Raw genomic sequence first — 20,627 nt, 5'->3', positions numbered from 1 at the left:
AGCAGGCCCCTACCCTATCCCTGCAACCCCCACGAGCAAGCCACAAAAACCAAAAAGAAATTGGCCTCCTCCACCACTGGAACGTCTGGCTAGTTGGTGGTCGTGCATGGTTTTGGTGGTGGTTTGCGTAGTTTTGATGGTGGTTATGTGGGTAATGATGGTTGGGTAGTGAAGGGGGTTTAGTAATGATGAGGATGAAAGAGAAAGTCAAGGGTAAAATTGTATTTTCAAGTGTGTTTTGGGAAAATTTTAAGAAAATTTGGGACGGTGTTCAACAATCTTCCTAAATGGTTGTTGTGGAAAAAAGATTGTGGGTTCAATCTTCACTTAAAATAAGAATTTACACAAAGTGCATATTGAATTGTTTTATCACTGTTTAGTTAGGTTTGCGGTTAAAATTGTTATTTACTTTGAGAATTTAACTAGGAGTGTACCTTGTGGTTTAGTTTGGTTTACTCGTTGTTAAGTGGTTAGGTATGATTCAATTTGGCCCATAATGTAGTGCGGTTTAGTTTGACAATATCTCAAATTATTTTTGGGGGGTTTGGTTTAGTCATGTCACAAACTTCACCAAGCCAAACTACAAACACCCCTAATGATAGATTTTTACTTGTTGTTACAAATTAAATATGATCTGATCTACTGATGGAATTTAGTTAGCAACTACCGTGTATAAATTAAGTATTTAGAATGATTAAAGCTTATAACAAGCATTTAATTTACTGTTTTGTGATTATCCTAATTCCTAAAAGACAATTGTTGTGTATGTACTCCTAAATAGTGCAAAATCGTCTTTTAGGATAATGGTCCTTACCACATTGCGACGATCAACTCCTACAACATTACATGCAAATAAACACTTTTTATTAAGTGCAACAGTTATGGTTACTTCCAAGTCTATTGTTTCTAGATCTTTAAATTAGATCCTTTTGATGGAAAAAAATTATAATGTTATAACATAGAATGATGAAGTTGCATATAACATACGAATGTCCCCTTTTGATAAATAAATAAATTTAAACCTTGTAAGTATATTTACATCGTAAATATAGAAATTTTAATATTGATATCATTAATGGTTAAGATTTTCTCCAACTTTCAAAACCTATTAATGGATAGCAAACATGTTTAATCATCAAAAGAGAAGCACGCTCTAGAATGTGAAAGTGTTGTATGGACGTGTGACTTGTCTATTTAATAATCAAAATTTTATTGAGTCGGAACGATGTCCCCAACCATTCAATAAGATAAAAGAGTGTATAGTTTGGTATTGATATTTCGTCACAAGGACATGTCATAGTTTAGCGGTAAAATCATATCATTGTAAAGTAAGAGGTTACGAATTCAAGACTTCTTATGCAAGTTTTTGATCATATAAATGTTTTGGCTCCACTAATAAAAGAATTTAGAGTCCCAAACTTTTTCCCCATAATTGATAGTCTTCCATAAAAGAAAATATACAATGTGGGGACGAATTAGGTGCTGAAGAAAAAAGAGCAAGAGGGTAATATAGTCTAGGAAATTTATGAGTAATATTGTTCAAAATAACTCAAGTGCTTCTTTAACACCTAGGGCGGTAATAGAATTGTGTTGCTAGATAGTAACTCGTACTTATTCAATAAAAGCTTAACTCAAGTTGACTCGACTCAACACCACACATGTTACGTAATGCAAAACTAGTAAATCAATACTACAACTCCCAACAGTAGGTTCTCAATTTGGAGACTTGTGCAACAACACCTGAGCTCGTATTCCGGACCTGAGGTCTGCCTTGAAACCTGTAAGAAAGGGACCCACCCTGGAGGTTTGGGTGGTATTTCCCCCTCCGAAGCTTAAGTCAGATATCAGAGATATGAAGGAAATTTTAGAGAGAGAGAGAGAGAATTTATGGCAGAATAACAGTATTATGCTCTGAAAAACGTACATTTCCCCTGATTTCAAGGACTATTTATACTGTTTGAAATGACTGTTGTACCTTGATGTCATCCTAATTTGGGAGCATCTGATTGGCTAAGCAATAATGTTGTCACGTGGCAGGTGCTGATTGGTCAGTACACCTCACCTTTTTACAGAAATAGGCTTTACCTTTACTGGGCCTAAGTACAAGTTTGTGCCACAATGAAGCTTGTTAGTACACTTTTTTCCTCAGAAAAGTGTACTTTAGCCCATCTAAATTTTTGACCCATGTACTTTACCAGTACAAGTACATGCCACTTGTAAGGTGGCGATGAGGCCACGTGTCACCTCCATAGCCGTTGATTTTAAGGCTACAATAACACCTTAACAAGTCGAACTGACGAGCCACAATTGAGCTCGATAATAACTTATTATTATAATATTATACTTATATTATAATTTCATGCTATAGTTTGTCTAATATTGAAACTAATTCTTCCTTAATAAAAAAAACTAAGCAAATGCTTGGTAACTTAAACAAATAGATTAATTCTAAATGGCGAGAATGCTAGAGCAAACATATAAAAAAAAACTAACATTTGAAAAGTCATAAGGTGGAGTAACACGACATTATATCATCTATTTTTTTTAATTCTTTACTTAAGACCTCAACCCATTACGCTTTCAACAAAAGGTGTTCAATCAAATTTTTCTTAGTTATGAGCAACTCGAACTGAACTCGGTCAACGCTTGAGTCGAGTTTGACTCAATTTCATAAATATTCATCTACGACTATATATTAGTCGAGTTGAGTACTAGCTACTTGCGGTAAAATGTGATCCGAACCTGATTTTGAAAATTTTGAATATTCAAAATTTATAGATCTTAATCCAGATATCCGATTTTTTTTAAAAAGGATCCATTTTGAACGGTTTTGGGCCTTTTTTGACATGCATTATCCATTGACAATGATCCAACTCCCAAAAGCAAGTAAGTTAAGTAGGAAAAAAAGATGTTAATCATCCAACTTCTGAAAGCAAGCCAGTAAATAAATTAAAATCTAACAGGAATGAAGTGATGTACGAAAATCCTAAATCCTAATAATAACTAATAAATGACTATGTGATACTGTAAATGACAAGAAACAACAAAATAAAGAAGTAGAAGAAGTGATATAGCTCATTTCATTCACGGATAAAGAAGAAGAAGTGAGGTGGCCGTCGTTATGTCGTGGTGGGCCTCGCGATGTCGCTGATTGATCTCCGATTATGGTTGCGACAGCCGACTAGACTGTGGTGGACCGGTGGCGAGTGTCGATCAGTCACATTGTGGAGAGAGAGAATTAATGGCGAGCGCAACGTTTAAGGTATGAAAAATGAAGGCCTTCGGTTTACTCCAGCCATTAGTTCATTAGTAGTTTTACTTAGGATTTTTTTTTTTTTAAAAACAGATATTCCGAATACCTGAAAACAAAAAATCGTGATCCACAATTGTCCCGAAACAAATTCAAAAAAGTTGGATCGAATATTCGAACGAATCGCGAGTTAGATCATTATTAACAATCCTAAAATAAACACCCCAATATTTTTTTATATTTATTTTTGGCTTAACACACTTTTAATAATCTTTTGCTAGTAATTAGTGATTAGAAAGAAAAACAGGGTCCAATTATTTTTTTTTGCTTTTAATAGGTTGGACGGCAAACGTTTGGTCATTTGTATCTCCATCAATTATGTCTTCGACAGAGCAGCCTCTAAAGAAGCGAAAGCTCTACGAATCTTCACCACCACCACCTCTTCCGTCACAACCACCACCACAACCACCACCTCCTCCACCGCAAGAATCTGCACCACCACCACCGCCGCAAACTCCGCCACAATTACCGCACGAAGAAATTCAGCGAAGGCGGCGTAACCAGGAAGAAATTCGCAATGTATACGAGAATTACAAGACCATTAAACGTTGCATCTTCTTGGGCAGTGATCCTCGTCATATGTCGGAGCTTGAGCAATCTTATCTATCTCTCATCTCCGCTTCTCGAGGTTTGTGTCTTTCTCTTTCCTCCGTTTTCTTAGGGTTTTTCTAGGGTTTTTGCTCCTTGATTTTATCAAATTAGAATTGAATTCGTTGTTTCTTCGGGAATTTTACTAGCGAACTGATGGGGTGGAAAACAAGGAATTGTCTGTGATTAGAGGTTTATATTATGTTACAATTTATATTTTGGTTGTATGTAACTAGTCTTATATGCACGTTATACGTGCGTTATGGTGATCTTAATTTTTTTTTTTGTTTAATTAAAGTAGGTAGTTGCTATATATAGTAGAGATTTGAATTGTTTGGGTAGGGTCATATATAAAAAATTAGTCAAATTTATTGGGAACATGATGATTTTGAAAATTGACAACTGAAAAGTGAAAATCACTTTTTCTGGTTTTCAACGTTGACGTAATTTGCTTAGTTTGTGATGGGATTATTTGATGTAATGGTAAAAGGGAATAATAATTAATGTGGGATTAAGCACGATAATTGGAGTGTTTATGTGCAAGTTATCATGCTATGTTTGAATTAGGTATGCTATTCTTTGTAAATCTGACTTTTAGATACCAAGATTAACTTTTGTTTTTCTGTTAAAGATCATTCAGTTGTATTATTAGATTAGAACTCATGTAAATAAAATGACAAAATGAATATTTTGTATGAATGAAAAATCACTTCATGCCGTTTTTTGAAGAAACATTTGGACAGGGAGAGAATTGGATCTTGCACTCTTTTAGGTTTTTACCTCTCAGATTTTTATAGACCCCTTTGTGTACATATGGCCAATTTGTTATTTGTGCTGCCCTGAATCCTGGTGCATGTGTGTAATATCATTTGCCAGTTTATAGATTGATACTTGTGAACAAACCAGTAATTTTGTTTGCTTATGTCTTACTATGTTGTTATCAAGTAAGTGCAAGATCGTCAATTTGGCAGCTTATCAAGTTTTTACTCAACTTATTCATGAATAGTGGGAAAAGAGTTCTTTGAATAGTATTGTGACACACTCCTGTTGTCATGTTTGGTGCTTTTAGGCCATCATGTTTGTGTAGTGTGGCTCTAGTCTGGGAACTTTTATAATCTGTGTAGTAGCAAGGAGTGGCATATGCTACCCCGAAAAGGAAAAATAGAATCTTAACTTCACAATGACGTTTTTTTTTTATCACCCGAACTGAAAAAATTTCTCTTTAGAATTTCATTTCTCTTTCTTTTTATTCACCCCTCATTGCACATACTTCTCCTTTTTTACTTCTTCGTTTTGGTCTTTAGATTATGTGCGAATTTGATGCATTCAAAATTTGGAACTTGATTTGATTGAGGTGTTGCCGCCTTGCCGGCTACCAGTCCTCTGTTTGATTGAGGTGCTTGTAAGTTGTAAAAGAGGGAAATGTGTGAAGGGTTTAGGCAGGTGAGTGATTGACTAGGAGCTGTGAAGCATCAATTTTTATATTATGATATTTTAATTGAAAAAGATGGTATTTTACGACCGAGTAATGGGTTTGGAGCGGAACATGCCCACTTATGTGTTGTTTCTATTTTTCTTACAGAGCTTATTGCAAAGTAATTCTATTTTCGGCTCTTGTCTTATTCTTGAGTGAGCCATTAGTTGGGTAACTTGATAAGTAATTCTTTTTTCTTTTGTTTCATTCTATCTACTCCTATCTTATGAATGCTACAACATGATATAGTTTTGAATGGCTTTTCAAATGTAATACTTTCTAAACTATTCATATTTCCCTTTATATTACTCCCTGTATTCTATTTTTTTTGGTTGATTTTTCATAGTTTTATATGCAAACTTCAGTCATGAATAAATTTGACTATATATGTGCGAAAAAGTAGGATGTACTGTTTTTTTTTTTTTTTTATTGAACATAATGAAACAAACCTAATTAGATCCCACATGACAACTAATATTTTTCTCTTTGTGTGTAATAACGTTGAAGTTTACTTCATGATTGAGAAATTCGATCCATAAGACTAAACAAGATCATAAGGAGTATTATGAAGGTTGGGCCAATGGTGCCAAGTCGACCTTGAAATCCTAAAATCCACCACCAAATTTAGTTGCATAACTAAGATTAGAAATTGATATTAAGAGTAGCCGTATGATTATTGTAAGAAGTTAGGGTTACCAAAACATAAAATTTAGAAGTTGAGTGTTGAAGTTACCTACTTCTCTAAGTCTCTAACTAGAAAACTTCCTTATTGTTGTCCATCTTTAGGGAAAAGGACTTTGCCATTAATGCTAAGACTCATTTATGAGATACTCCAGAGGTAGTGCAAGTGGACGCCTTTTAATGCGGAAAATATTCCTGCCAAGTGGTTTGTGTATAGAAATAAGTTAGGCTCAAGATTGTGCACATTTTATTTATTCCACGATTTCTTTAAGCTTGAAAGTTTTCTAGAGAACATGAGTGTTAGCAAGGACAAAGATTGGAAATAGATTATCTTGCTCAATATCGTATGGCCTCATCACGAGTGAATAGTCTCATGGATCACTTTTGGAATCATCGTTTGGAAATTTGTTCAATTGTTGGATATGGGAATTTCAAACATTAAACCAAATGTCGAAGACAATTGGGCCATCGTAGAACTTGACTTCATCTATGCAAAACCCTTAATAATTGGAATATGAAATGTTAGGGCGAATGGAAGCTAACCCCTTAAATATTCATTGGTGTCTAAAAATGTTAAAAATTGGAAGTTGAAATTTTGACAAGTGGCTGCTAAACCCTTAAAAGTCCATTGGTTTCTTTATATCCTAGTGCACCACCAAATTGTGAAATCGGTCTTCCACACCTTAACATAACAAAGTTTATGTGAAGATATACTTAGATAATATTGTGAGTTTATATTTTACAATTATGGTGGAATGATGGAATTAAATGATGGAGGACCATTTTAACAAAGGTTGGTGTTCGTAGGGGCTTTGGTAGCTCGCTTCCTATCATTAACTGGTTGTCAACTTCCTTGATCTTCCGATACTAGGTAGGCGTCATCCCCATAATTTCCTTACGACTTTGCATAGGTTTGTATTTTTGGTAAGCAACTGATCGTGCTTGGTCACTTTGATCTCCCTTTTGAGAGGCTACTCTTTCTTCCTAAGCTTTAGGTCAATTTGTCAACTTTCTCTTAAAAAGTCGAACGTCGGCAATTATCTAGGGACAAAGGAAAGAATGTTATCTTTATAGATAGGATATGTAATGCATGTCATACTTTAGCCATTTGTTAATGTGACTTTTGATGTTTTCATCTGTCTATCATTGCCAATTGGCCTAAGATATCTTTAGAACTCAATCTAGAATATTATAACCGTTCTGATTAACTTAAGGGTGAGCATAATATTTTGTGACAAGAGGTATGTCCTTTTGTTGGAGAAGAATGATAGGATTTTCCATGACCGGGGTCTTCTTTGTTTACTAAATGGAGTGAGTAGTGTATATCACTCCTCCTTTGGCTCATGGGGAATTTGTGATACCACCTGTGACAGCCCGCCCGCTTAGTTGCTTAACTCACTTCTAATCCAATCCGTAATTCTTCTTTCATGCATGAGTTACGCCTCTAACGGTGTGGACGTTACTATGATTACCTCCCAATAAGAGGGAAAGTAGCTTCATGATATCATAGTTATCCTTCTTCATATCAACAAAAGTAATTATTAACTATTACATCCTATTCTAGAGGTTGTATCACATTTCCTGTGAATTACAACCTCTAGAATAGGATGTAATAGTTAGTAGTTACTTTTTTTTGATATGAAGAAGGATAACTATGATATCATGAAGCTACTTTCCCTCTTATTGGGAGGTAATTATAGTAAAGTCCACACCGTTAGAGGCGTAACTCATGCATGATTAAAGAATTACGGATTGGATTAGAAGCGAGTTAAGCAACTACGCGGGCGGGATGTTATAGGTGATTCCCTCTATTATGTATTGCATGATCAAAGTTATCTTCTCTGTTTTCTTGATTCATGGACTTCTGGCGTCAAGTTCGTATTCTTTGTTTTTGCCGTTGAATTTCATCCCCCCCCCCCTTCCTTATCCAAAGAAGTTCTCCAAAGGAGGAGTTATCCCTATTCTCTTTCACCTCTGAAGTAGTATCATTGTAATTACGTTTTCACCCTTTGCAGTCTTAAATTACTTGACTCCAAAATATCTTTCGAAGTTCTATTTTCTTGTTGACACTTTCTCTGATGTCATCGACAAATGTGATGTATGGAAAAAAAAAGATTATGACATCTACCTTTGAAGTGTCTTGGTTCACGCATCTATTACCAAACCGATCCTTGATGCATTATCAACCTCCAATGGGATACCAAAAAAGAGATACTTTGGATATTGTGGAGGAAATGCACACCTTCGATTGCCACTGTATCTTACTTTTATCCTCTTCCTTAATTGATTTGGTGTTAGCTGTCAACTGTAAGAAGTTATCACAATGGGCTGCTAATTTCTTTACTAGGACAATTAGCTTGATCTTCAATGTACTCATTATTGTGCCTCTTGCTGCAGGTTGTGCAAGTGTTCAGCGTATTTTATCTGAGTTCATCCCTCGGTACAGATCATACTGTCCTACAGCTCTTGAAGCTGCTGCACAAGTTGTAATTAATATGCATAATTGGAGTGTGCCTGTGATAAGCAGAGGGGAGGATGTTGATGGAGTTTCTTTCGAGACTGCTAAAAATTGTGTTACTGGCTTGGTTGATATATGCTGTACAGCCTCAGTAGAGGCACCTTCATCATCAGTTATCCGAGGAATCTGCTCTGCTGTGTTCCTCAATGCTGCTGCATTCTTTGCATCATCAGTCGATGGCAAAGATATTTTTCAAATTATAGATAAAGATGGCCTTAAGATGCAAGGTTCTGGTGAAATTTTTATTCAGTTAAAGCAGAGCATTTTAGAAGAAGAAATATCTCCATTACTTAAATTATTGAAGTTAAAAGCTTTATGTCTTCTTAGGATCTTCTTTCTTTGCCCTAAAGACTTAATTGCTGCTTGCTTTGAGCTCTTCAGCACTCATGCAGCAGATGGATTTTGTAGAGAAGGAAAGTACATTCTTGCTCAGCTGTGTTGTGTACTCAATATTGATGATGGCCTTAATTCCACTAATGTGAATGACGAAGGTGGTGAGCCTGAAGCTAGCACCGATTGTAAAGGATCAGATGCTCTTAAAGAGGATGGTGAAGGGGCAGAGTCTGTTGGTGATCAAAAAAGCTGTTTGCTAGGACTGGTAAGGTTTTTATTTGACTTAAACCTCTATATCTCTAGGACTACATCTCAAGCAAAGAACGAAACGAGTGATATTTTGATAATTTGGTAATATAAGAATATGACATTATGTGTGATGGCTAACAGGTTAAGCGACATACTACCCGCGTTTCTTAATACATGCAACATTTTGTTTTGGCACAAGAACCAAGGAGGAGGAGAGAGAGTGTTCCTTTTGATTTGCCCATGTGATTAGTTTTGTTGATTATCAAACGTAAGAGTACATAAGTCATTTAATGCTTAAAAACTTATCAAATAGGGAAATATTGCATGTATTGTGGAACATCTAAAGACGAAAATGTTGCATGTATTGAGAAACGGAGGTAGTACGCCGTTCTCTCTCTCCGAAGAAACCAACCCTTAAACGAAATATTCATTGATTCCGTGGTGTTGACGGGAGTGTACGCTTGTGCTTTTTCTTTGGCTATTCGTGACTAATTAATAGATGTATGTTTCCTTTTCCTTTTTTTCTTCTATGTTGCTTACAACAAATTTTTACTCTTATGGCTCATTTTCTTTTCTATTTAAGGTTTATCGTTTTGGCTCTGTTTGGTTGGGGGTAAAATATTTTCAATGTAAGATAATTCTCATGGAAAACAATTTACAATGGAAATACAATCCCAAATTAGTTTTTCGTTGTTTGGTTCCATGTAAGAAAGATGATGAAATGAAAATAAAAGGGAAAGTAAGGAGGTAGTGAGAGGAGTGTGCAAGGAAAAGGAAGGAAAATAATTTTTCCTTCATTAATAGATGAAAACAGTTTTCCAAGAAAATGTTATACGCCCTACCAAACGGAGCATTTATGCAAAATTGGGTGTCTTTCATTTTTCTTTACCGCTTTCTTATAAATATGTTTCTTCTTTGGCAAGTAAAGAATCAAACATACAAATAAAAAGATTTTTCTCGAAGAGAGTGGATGTCACTAATAAATAAACGCAATATCTTCATCTGGCTTAGAAATTTTGTTATGCTATCGAAAATCCCAATTTGGTATCTTATTGAACAAATATGGTGATATTGTTCCTCCATTGGTGAAGAATTTTGATTTTTTGGAAAGTATCATGATCATCCAATAAGAAGGCAATCCGTTTTACCTTGTTCAAGCTGATCTCACTATTGGTGTTTTGTTATGGATCGCTATGATGATTCCTTTGGCATTACAACCTTTTTACCACAACGACGCTGTCCATAGATCTAATTATTTCGTGGATTGGATTGCACTTGATTGTCTACGGCTCCATTGCGTGGGCTCGAGGTAGAAGTTTTGCCGGGTATTAGCAGCCGTTTCCAGCTGTTGTTTCCCTCCTCGTTCTTATGCGTTACCCGTTCATCACTGGAAATATTCTAATTTGCTCTGCATTTTTGTTCTGGTTACTATATCGAGGGGATTTGAGTCATCTTCGTTCTATGCAACTCAGTCATTTTAAGTCTCTTTCATTAATCTAAGAGGAGTTTCTTGAAGTTCGACTTCCGGGGAGGGGGGTGTTGTTTGGTTAGTTTGGAGTTCCTGGTTATATGTGGTCATGTACCATAATGTTCATAAGGAGCTATATCAAATTATTCCTTTTCTTTTTCTAGTTTTACTTATTTTTTTTTCTGGCTTCAGGTGCTTCACGGAGATCCTTCCTTGAAGAAGTGGATATTTTCTAGGTACCGGAAGTTTCAGAAATCAGCATCTTCTGAAGCTGTGTCTCAGGTCACTGGTGCTTTTCAGGATATATTTGAATCTTTTACTGAACAAGTCCAAGAATTTGTAGAAGATAGTGATGACGAAGGTTCAGAATCATCCAAATACGTTAACAGGCAGTATCTGGTCCATGGGATCTCTAGTCAACGTGGGGTTCTTTGTGAAGCATCTGGAAAAGATTCTTCTTTGCAAATTCATGATAAGTCCTACAAGGATGAGTTGGCTAATAAACTTTCAGGGCAGATTTTGAGACGACATAGCTCCATGGGTTCACTTGAAAGTGATCACCACTCGAACACTAGCTCTAATTATGATAGTGGAGGGTCCAAGTGTAGGGAAATTGGCAGCAAGGAGCAGGGAGATAAGTGCCATGGTTGGTTGCCCATGGCTAAGGACAACCATGGTGACCAGTTACTCTCACCGCTGTCAGGAAAACCATCTCACATTAAGATGGAATGTTTTGAACAGCGGGATCAGGCAGCGCGACATGAGAAAAATCAACCTATGAATGTAGATGCCTTGAGATTCTCTAGTAGTCTGGGAGTTAATGCTGTTTACGGAAGCAATACTGCCGTACCTTACCCATCTGCATCAAGCCATATCATTTGGTTTTCAGATGGGGACCCTGCTGCGATGGATGTGTTTTCTGCTTCTAGACAGCTCTGGTTGGGTTCTCTCACCCCTGATACATCTGAGGCTGCAGTAAGATTTGAGCTTGAGAAATTTGGTCCTATAGACAGTTTCTCATTTTTTGCAGTCAAAGGATTTGCTCTGGTAGAGTATAGCAGTCTTATTGATGCCATTAACGCTCGGAAATTCATGCGAAGATATTCTCCCTGGGGTTACCAGGTTCGTGTCAAATTCATCGATATTGGGTTGGGAACAAGAGGAGCTGTCAATGGTGTGGCCGTTGGCTCCAGTTGCCATGTGTTTGTGGGGAATGTGTTGAATCCATGGACGAAAGATGAGATTATAAATGAAACAATGAAGGCCATTTGTAGAGGGCCTCGTCAGGTTACTGAATTAACCAGTGAAGCTGCTTTAATTATGGAGTTTGATACTCCTGAAGAAGCTGCGAACGCGATGGCATGTGTAAGGCAGTTCCGCAGAGGAACGGCCTGTTTTCCGGCAGCTGGTGCTGGAATTGACATGTCAAGACCTTGTTCTGGTTTTTGGAATGTTGGTCCTGCTCCTATCAGCAGTTCCTTCGGGATGTGCAACACCTCACTTGGTTCCCCTCATGGTCATACAGTTGGGAGCCCATCTAACAGGTTTGACTCTCCCCCTCCACCCCCTCCCCCAATCCCACCTCCCAAGAAAAAAGAAAAAGAGAAAAAATAGAAGAAGACTAGGAACTTGGATGGATTATTACCTATTTGTAATTAGATCTATCCTCAGTGTTTTATTTTTATCATTTTTCTATTCCCTTCCCTAATTAGGCTATTTCAAAGTCGATGCTTTTCATGTCAGTGATCTTGTATCAGTATTTTGTTTCAATAATTTTACTAAAAGCTTCTAAATTTCAATGCCGAGTTGCTATGACTGGCAAGTTCAAAATGTTTTCTTATATATCGATTCTCTTACTTAAGTTGCTCATGATGCTCTACACCCTCTTTCTCCGCCTTCTCCTTTTGGAGTTGCTATGAGCATACTAATACATTATTTTTCATTGCTTGACATTGATCTTAAGTCATGGTCTGGAGCATGCATGGGCTCTTTTGTATTGATAAATCTTTTAAAATTATTGACCAGCAGTTTTTTTATTGTGAAGTTTAGTTTTTGAAGGACATGCTTTGTATTTCTTGATGGGGTTTTCTCACACAATTTTAAAATACAGGATGCATAATGCTAGTGTGCCTTTTACGATGAATCCTGAAGGCATCCGTCCCGAATTTTTATCGCCTAAAGCAGGTTTTGAGAAGCAGGGATTGACTTTACGAAGTGGACAAGGCTCACAATTAAATATGGCGGCTTCTGGTTGCATTGATACACGGGGTGTAGGGAGCAACCAAGGTTGGTGCTCTTAGAATTATACTTCCTCTTTTTTATTGCACCATTTATCGTTTTTGACACTATTCATCAATCAACTTTGTTAAGCTATCTCATATCATTATATAAAAAAACATAGTCAAGTGGGGTCTTGTACTCTTGTTGGATTCGTCTCAATGCAAAGATTCCAAATATCAAATTATAATTTTTACTTTTACGCAATTAGAGATATTGACGTTCAAAGAAGCTTCTTGTCAGACTTGAAAAAAAAAAAAAGAGATGGTGCAATTAAAAGAAAAACAGAGAAGTATCAATTATCTGGTATTACTTGAGAATCATAAAAATTATTCAACTTCTGATTTTGCTAGAAAAATTAGCTTAGCCATTACTGTTTTTATTTATTTTTATTTTTTCTTTTGCCTTGGTGGAGGCTTGTTTAGTTCAATCATTAATTGAAGATTTTTTTTAGGTTATGCGCCTTGTATGTCGGGACAGATGTGGTTATATGGGAGACCTGAGGTTGAATTGCAACCTGCTGGAGGAAGTGTCACTTGCACACCTGTAGCAACCCAAGGACCTACAAATGCAACACTTCAGCCTATTCAGACTCAACCTTACATGCAACCTGTTTATCCACCACCTACCAGTTTGTGGGATGCACAGGGTTTGAGCCATCACATGCCTCTAAATGCAATTTCTGCAAATGTTTTACCTACTAATGTACATAATAATTCCATTCTCCCACCTTTTGCTCAAGCTTCTCTGACCCCATTGTCACAGATATCAGGAAGTGGTATTCACCCATATAATCAAATGGTTCCCCAGCCAATTACACCGCCTATTTTACCATCAATGCCACCACCTCAACCTGAAATACCGCCTCCATTACCTATGGTTCCTCCTCCTCCCTGTTCTCCTCCGCCACCTCCACCACCGCCTACAATGAACCCACCCCCACCTGCTACTGAACCTTCCGACATGATTAGTGGAGTAGGCAGTATGCCAATTCAGTGGCAGGGTACATTATCAAAAAGTGGAGTTCATTACTGTAATATTTACGCACATAGAGTTGATTCAGATCTTTGTAAATATACAATCTCTATGTCAGAGCCTTCTGGGTAAGGACTTCTATTTGAATAAACAAGCTGAACTAGGCATCTTCTAGATGATGTTCACTATTGATGACAGACATTTGCTTTTGCAGGTGGCCAGCAAAATTGGACATGACAAAACGCACAGATTTTCGTCATGTTAAGGCTACATTTACCAACACCCCATCATCTAGAGTGAGTCAATTGCTTGTCTCTGTCAAATCTAAGCATTCTGAAAGTAGAAAGCATTAGTTTACATCGGGTGTGAGAAAATGACACTTCCAAGCATGCCATTATCAAATTATCAGACAGATTATAGATTGTATTTATCATTTGACAACCCCCTCCCCCTACACACACACACACACACACACACACATACTGGAAAGGCAAGGACGCAAGGTGTTACCTTTTGTTATCCATAAAGAATGCTGATGATTCGATAAGAAATTCCAATAGCTCAGTTTTTTCCATCTGATGGATATATGTGTCAGAGCTGTTTGATGTTGATACAAAGTTTTGCCATTTTTTAATAGGATTGGTCTATGTCCTTTTGCTTATCCACATAATGACATCAATCTGAGCCGCTAGTTGACAACTATGGGACATCAAGTGCTTTGTTGTGAAATATAATGAAATGTTGACCTAGTATATATATTCTCTTTTTATGTTCAGATCTTACATCATCTGCAACTTCTATTGTGCATTTTTTTTCTGCTGAACTTCTTTTGTTTTAGGAAACTCCCCATAAATGAGAGAAAATTGGTTGGGTAACTAAGTTTATTGCATTTTTTGAAAATTCTGCCAATTGTTTTGTGCTATGCTACATGTGCTGACTTCTTTGTCTTTTCTCTCGGTCCGTTGTCCTGTTTTTCTGTGAGTGGATTGGGAGGTGCTTCTTATACTTGCGATCTCTGTCTGAGCAGCAAGTTTTTTTGTGGTTGAGATTCTAAAAATGTAATTCTGACTGGTCTTTTGCTGTGGAGCAGAGGGAGGTATGCCTGCTTGTCCCATCTTCGGCTGCTGATAAAAAAGGAGTAAGTTACCATGCAGAAACATGCTTACATTATCTATATTTCATTTATTTTATCTTTTATCTATACGAGATGGCTACACTAGCTTGGATCTTTTTCTCTTTTTATAGCATGATACATATAAAATTTCCACTCTGTGGAATTGTAGGGCTTGTGGTGATGGGTTGGCTTTGAAAATCTGTTTTAGACCATCAAATGGATGTCATAGTAAAGATTAAATTGACTGGAAAGGAATCCGCTAAAATCATGAGATGTTTTCCTTTGCCTCATTGGCAGACTCTCTGTCATATCTGGCTTACTTTCTTGTTGTTTTGATGTTGCTGGTGTCTTATAAGGGAATTGTTAAAGAAATTTCGAGTGGATGGAACAACCTCACTTGCACAAAAGGTTTACTTCTGTGATTAGGCATCTTTTGGTATATGTTCTAGGCTTATACTACCTCTGTTTCAAATTAATTGTTACACTTACACTTTTCACGCATGCCAATGCAAAACTTTGAGGACATATATCTTTAGTTTTGTATTTGTAAAAATTATAAAAAGTACATATTAATAAAATACATACTAATACGAATCTAACAAGATCCCACATGACTATGTTTTTATTCACGTATAAATCACAAACGAGGGTCAAAGTGCAATTTGTGAATAGTGTAAAATGTCAAAGTGTAACAATTAATTTGAAACGGAGGTAGTATATATCAAGAATATGATATCGTAAACCTACAGCATGTTCACTTCAAGAGAATGTTACAGGGTTATGTTATCATGTTCCTGGTCTCTGATTTTAGTCAGAATCTGTCACCATCATTTACCTCCCTTGCCTTTTCTGGATATTGATAATGTGATATCACTGTCTCTTTTCCCTGATTCAGAGCCAGTCTCTTAGTAGACTTGGATCGCCGATAGTGTAAGGTATGTACTTCTGTACCTTCCTACCAATGGCAGAATTGTTCTTGATGGTCGGAGTGGTGGTTGACGTTGCTTGTTTTAGGATTGAAGAAATTTCAAACTTCCTATTGTGATTAAATGTCATAATCTTGTAGTGATTTCCTGTATAATAATTGTAGCTTGTGCTGTGATGGCTGATCTCATCAGCAACTTTTCATTGGTATTACTTTCCCTTTCTGTTAGCTCATGTGCACCTTTGCTTCTTACCCAGAATAGTGAGTTTGATGGTTATAACTTGTAAGCAGCAGCTTACTCTATCTATCATTCTCTTCCTGCAGTTTCAGGACTTCATCTCGTATCTGAAGCAGAGAGGATGTGCTGGAGTTATTAAGATCCCAGCCTCTAAAGCTATGTGGGCTAGACTGCTTTTCATTCTTCCCTGCTCACCAGAGGCTTGTTCAATGCTTTCTATAAAGTCAAGCGCCTCTGATTGCCTTTTCACTGTGGTTTTGCCGAAGGAAGCAAATTTGGAATGTGCGTAGTTTGTTAGGTTTGGGGCTTGTTTGGAAGACCTTTGGAGAGCATGTATGTTAAGAGGAAATGATGTTGCACTGGTTGTGCGTGTGAATATAAAGGGAGTGAGAAGCTTGATCACTTAGATCACAGTCACCAACCATTTAGCAAATTTGCTGCTATTGATGTAAGTCCAGTATATGGAGCTGAGCTTTAGTTGAATCTAAGTTTGGAAGCTTAAGTAGCAGCAGATATGTCCCTCAATTATTGCACAGTAATCAGATAAAGAGGCCGAGCAGAAATATGAGTTGCCTTTGAACTGTTGAATAGTTCCTACAATGAGGGTACTGTCAAAGTTGAATAAGGTTCATTATGTTAGGCAACATGGACTGCATTTATTCGCAAAGATTACTGTAGTAGTATGTAAATTTTTGTTAGCACCGCCACAGTTTAGCATCAGCGACCATGCAACCCTCCGCAGGTTAGTTCTCCTACGCAAATGTAAATTGCTTTGTCTTGTGGTTATAACTTGACAAGTTCTTAAGATTCAAATGTATCGAGTCGATTGGCATATATTTGTGCTTTAGTTACAATTTGAATATAGGTGCGGGTTGTAGCCAAGGAGAAGGCATCGGTCTCGTGGGCAAGATTGCGTTTGAGAAACAACTTGCCTCGTCGCCTGGACAAGATTTTGTATATGAGTAAATACATCCAACGACTTCTTATTTATCTTCTGTTTTGAGTAACACTGCGAACTTGAGGCTCCCAGCTGCGCTGAAGAACATTGCAGCGGTATAAATTGCTTCAGGCAGCTTGATTGCTCTTCAACGTGTATGATTACATAGAAAGTGTCGCATCTCTTGTATGAATGCTATATTGAGGTGACCACCATTAGTTCTGATTCCTCAACATGTAACGAGTTGTTATAATCTTGGGGTTTCTGTGAAAACGTGATCTCAATACTTCCATTGAAGAAAAGAACATAAACATGGATAGGGATGATGTTTTAGAAATTATCAAGTTATAATTTTGGTGTAATATTTCCTTCGTTTTAAAATATAGTTTTTGATTCTATTTTTTTTTGGATAGAAAAGTAGTAGTAGAATTTTAGAGGAAAGCAAAGACTTTTTGTTTATTTACAGACACAATCAAAATGGAAACAATGAACTATATTTTGAGACGGGGGAGTATAAAGCTAGGATTATCTTACTAAGACGGAATTTTCGTGGATTAAATAAGTTTATTATAAGTATTTGTTCACATCATCTACAAGAAGTTTATTGTAGTCCCATTTTCACTATTGTATTGATTACTCTTTCTGTTTCATAATATAATGTTTATTTCTTATATTCACGGGAATTAAGGAAATTGGAATGAGTACTAAGACTTCTCAAATAAATATATTTAAGGAAGTTTTTTTTTTTGTTTTTTTGACAACGTAAGGAAGTTTTTTTGGTACTTTTGTCTTGCAATTAATTCTTTATTTCATTTTTCCTTAAAAAGAATAAAAAAGTAATACATGTTCGTTGGAATGGTATAAATCAATAAATAGGGGTATATATTTTGAAAGAAAGGTTGGAGTATTTTGGAATGTTTGTGTAGAAAACAAGGATAAATTAGTACACACAAATTGATCAAAAATATATAGACACAACATTTTAGGACACCTAAAAAGAAATGTGAGCACTATATTACGGAACGTAGGAGTACTTTTTTTTTCTTTTTTTCTTGAAGTCAAGTGTTCTAATATTACAATTTTTCCTCACATTATAACTTAAACATATAAATCTATATTATATACTAAAACAAAAGCCATTGAAATTGTTTGGAAAATTATTATCTATCTATTAGAGATAATATTAGATAGATAATATTTAATAATTAGTGAATACTCCCTCCGTTTTTTTTAGATGTAACATATTGACTTTGGGCACTATTCATCCATTACACTTTGACCACTAATTGTTATTTATACATAAGAAAAAATATAGTCATGTGGGATCTTGTTTGATTCGTCACGGTATACACTTTCCAAATATATATTTTTTAGAATTTTTACTTTTATACAATTGGAGATATTATCGGTCAAAGTTGTGCCTCGGAAAATGTGAAAAGTCCAATGTTACATCTAAAAAAAACCGGAAGGAGTATTACTTAGTAGCTTTAAATAAAATATTTATTGTCTATTTCAAGTGGGTAGTTTATTTGGTGGGTACATCCGTACATGTATCATTCTCCAGATTGTTTTACATTCTAAAGTTCCCTCATAAGTCATAAGGGGGCGTTTGGTATGATTAAAGGAAACATAATGGAAATGATTTGGATAAGGAGGGAAAATGAAAATAATAATTGTTACCTTTAATAGTTGTTTGGTATCATAGTGGAATGGAAACAATTGAGAGGTTTATGATTGAGGAAGGAAATATGATTTGTTTTCACTAGTTAGATAAGGGTAACAAATGGGGGGATTGTGTTTCCCTCTTGAAACGGTATTTGTTACGTAACACTCATACCAAACAACTAGAAATGGAAAAGCTTATTTTGAATCCGTTTCTTACATTAAGTTTTTCCATACTGAACACCCTCTAAATAAGTTACTTTTCCGATTTAAGTGCCATTTAAGGACCTAAAGTTTTCTAATTTAATAGTTAGCAATTAAGGATCTCCTTGTGTATAAGGTAACGTTAACCGTTAGAGTGAAAAAAGAAAAGGAAAACTTCTGAAAAAATTATTATTCATTAATTAAGTACAAGGGGAAAAGTTGAACTAATATGCTAGTTGGTGTGAATTATGAAAAGTTTCCTCTAGGTTTTCCTTGGGAGGGTGGTCTAGGTGATTTCTAGGGTTTCCTCGTTTAGGGGGGTTCATTCTCGAGATTTTCCTCGGGATTTATTATGATTCATTTGTTTCAATTCAATGGAGACTACAAACCAATCATTATGTGGGGATGACCCTCGCTCGATTCTCAATGACACTGACCAAGTTTCCAAAACCCTAAAAAAGAAAGTTAATGCAGAGAATTCTGATGGTGGAACAGTGGCGAAGGCGAGGAGGAAGACGATGCAAGGATTGAATTAGGTTTGGTGGGAAAGGTATGGACGAAGCGTACCATTAATGCGAAGGCCTTCATGAGCACGATGCAACAAGTTTGGCAACCAATGCATGGCGTTGACATTAGCAGTATTGGGGAGAACGCATTCATATTTTAATTTCACCATTGGTGGGACAAAAATAGGGTTGTTGAAGGCCAGCCATGGCACTTGAATAAACATGCTATCATCTTTGATGACATACAAGGTAACTTTAGACCTTCAGAATTGAATCTTTTTGAACTGCCAATGTGGGTTCGTATCTATAATTTACCCTTCAAGGGTCGGCTAAACCTAACCAATGTTGAAGCTTTAGGAAAGAAGATTGGGGTGTTTGTAAAAATGGATAGTTCGGGATCTCTAGGCATTGATGAATTCATTCGTCTGCATATTGAAATTGATGTTAGAAAACCCTTATTACAGAAAGTCAAAGTGAAATTAAGGGGAGGGGAGGAAGATTTCTATGAAATTAAATGAGAGACCTCCCTTGTTTTGCTATCACTGTGGGATGCTTGGGCATGGGGTGAAGGATTGTGCCGCCTGTAAGGAGGAGGAAGAACCGAACATAAATTATGGGATTGGATGAAAGCCTCACCATGGAAGTGAAGTTCGGCAAGGGTCCATCAACAAGAGTATATGAAGAATTCTGGATGTGCGAAGAAATTGTTTGTAACGAAACCAAAACCCGCAGTAACCCAGGAGGCGTGTCAACAAGTGAGGGATGTGGCAAGCATACGGAATGTGGCTCTTACTTTAGAGAGCGAGAAGGGTAACCAAGAGGTAAGGGTGGATGTAATCGAGTAAAACGTGGGCAAAGGGAGTGGAGGGAGTGAGAAAGCAAACTTGGCGATCAATACTCATAGCCTGTAGGAAGTCACATCTAGGGAAGAGGTGACAAGGCTGGGAGGAAAAAAGGACGGAAAAGGGCAGCTAGGGAGGGAGACATTGAACTGGAGACACAGAAGAGTGTATGTGGATTACGTCGGAAAGAAAGAGAAGGTGATCTAAAGGAGGGTGAGCGGGAAGGGGTAAACTGTGGAATAAAGAAAAAATTTGGTCTAAATGCTAGTCTGATTCAGACTCTGGTTGACACCACAATTGCTGATGGAGTAGCGGGTCCCACCTCT

At 36.7% G+C, this 20,627-nt stretch overlaps 1 protein-coding gene across 2 annotated transcripts; it reads left to right on the top strand.

Moving 5' to 3' along the window:
• Nucleotides 1-3,598: 3,598 nt before the first annotated feature.
• On the top strand, nt 3,599-17,676 carry LOC104902159 (hypothetical protein). 2 transcript variants are annotated; one of them, XR_791326.4, is made up of 9 exons: nt 3,599-3,938; nt 8,451-9,169; nt 10,814-12,165; nt 12,732-12,907; nt 13,353-14,001; nt 14,088-14,169; nt 14,964-15,011; nt 16,237-16,892; nt 17,016-17,676. XR_791326.4 is itself a non-coding variant. In XM_010689857.4 (8 exons), exons 1-8 carry the CDS (start codon nt 3,629-3,631, stop codon nt 16,438-16,440), a joined length of 3,540 nt encoding a protein of 1,179 aa, XP_010688159.1. In that variant the 5' UTR covers nt 3,599-3,628; the 3' UTR covers nt 16,441-17,676. The 2 variants fall into 2 exon arrangements, 1 of the variants encoding a protein (XP_010688159.1); XM_010689857.4 differs by having other exon boundaries at nt 16,237-17,676.
• Nucleotides 17,677-20,627: the final 2,951 nt, after the last annotated feature.

The sequence above is a fragment of the Beta vulgaris genome, chromosome 1 (assembly GCF_026745355.1).
Source record: "Beta vulgaris subsp. vulgaris cultivar EL10 chromosome 1, EL10.2, whole genome shotgun sequence".
NCBI lineage: Eukaryota > Viridiplantae > Streptophyta > Magnoliopsida > Caryophyllales > Amaranthaceae > Beta > Beta vulgaris.
The sequence above is the reverse complement of the archived record's forward strand: the minus strand, read 5'-3'. Positions and strand labels throughout refer to the sequence as shown.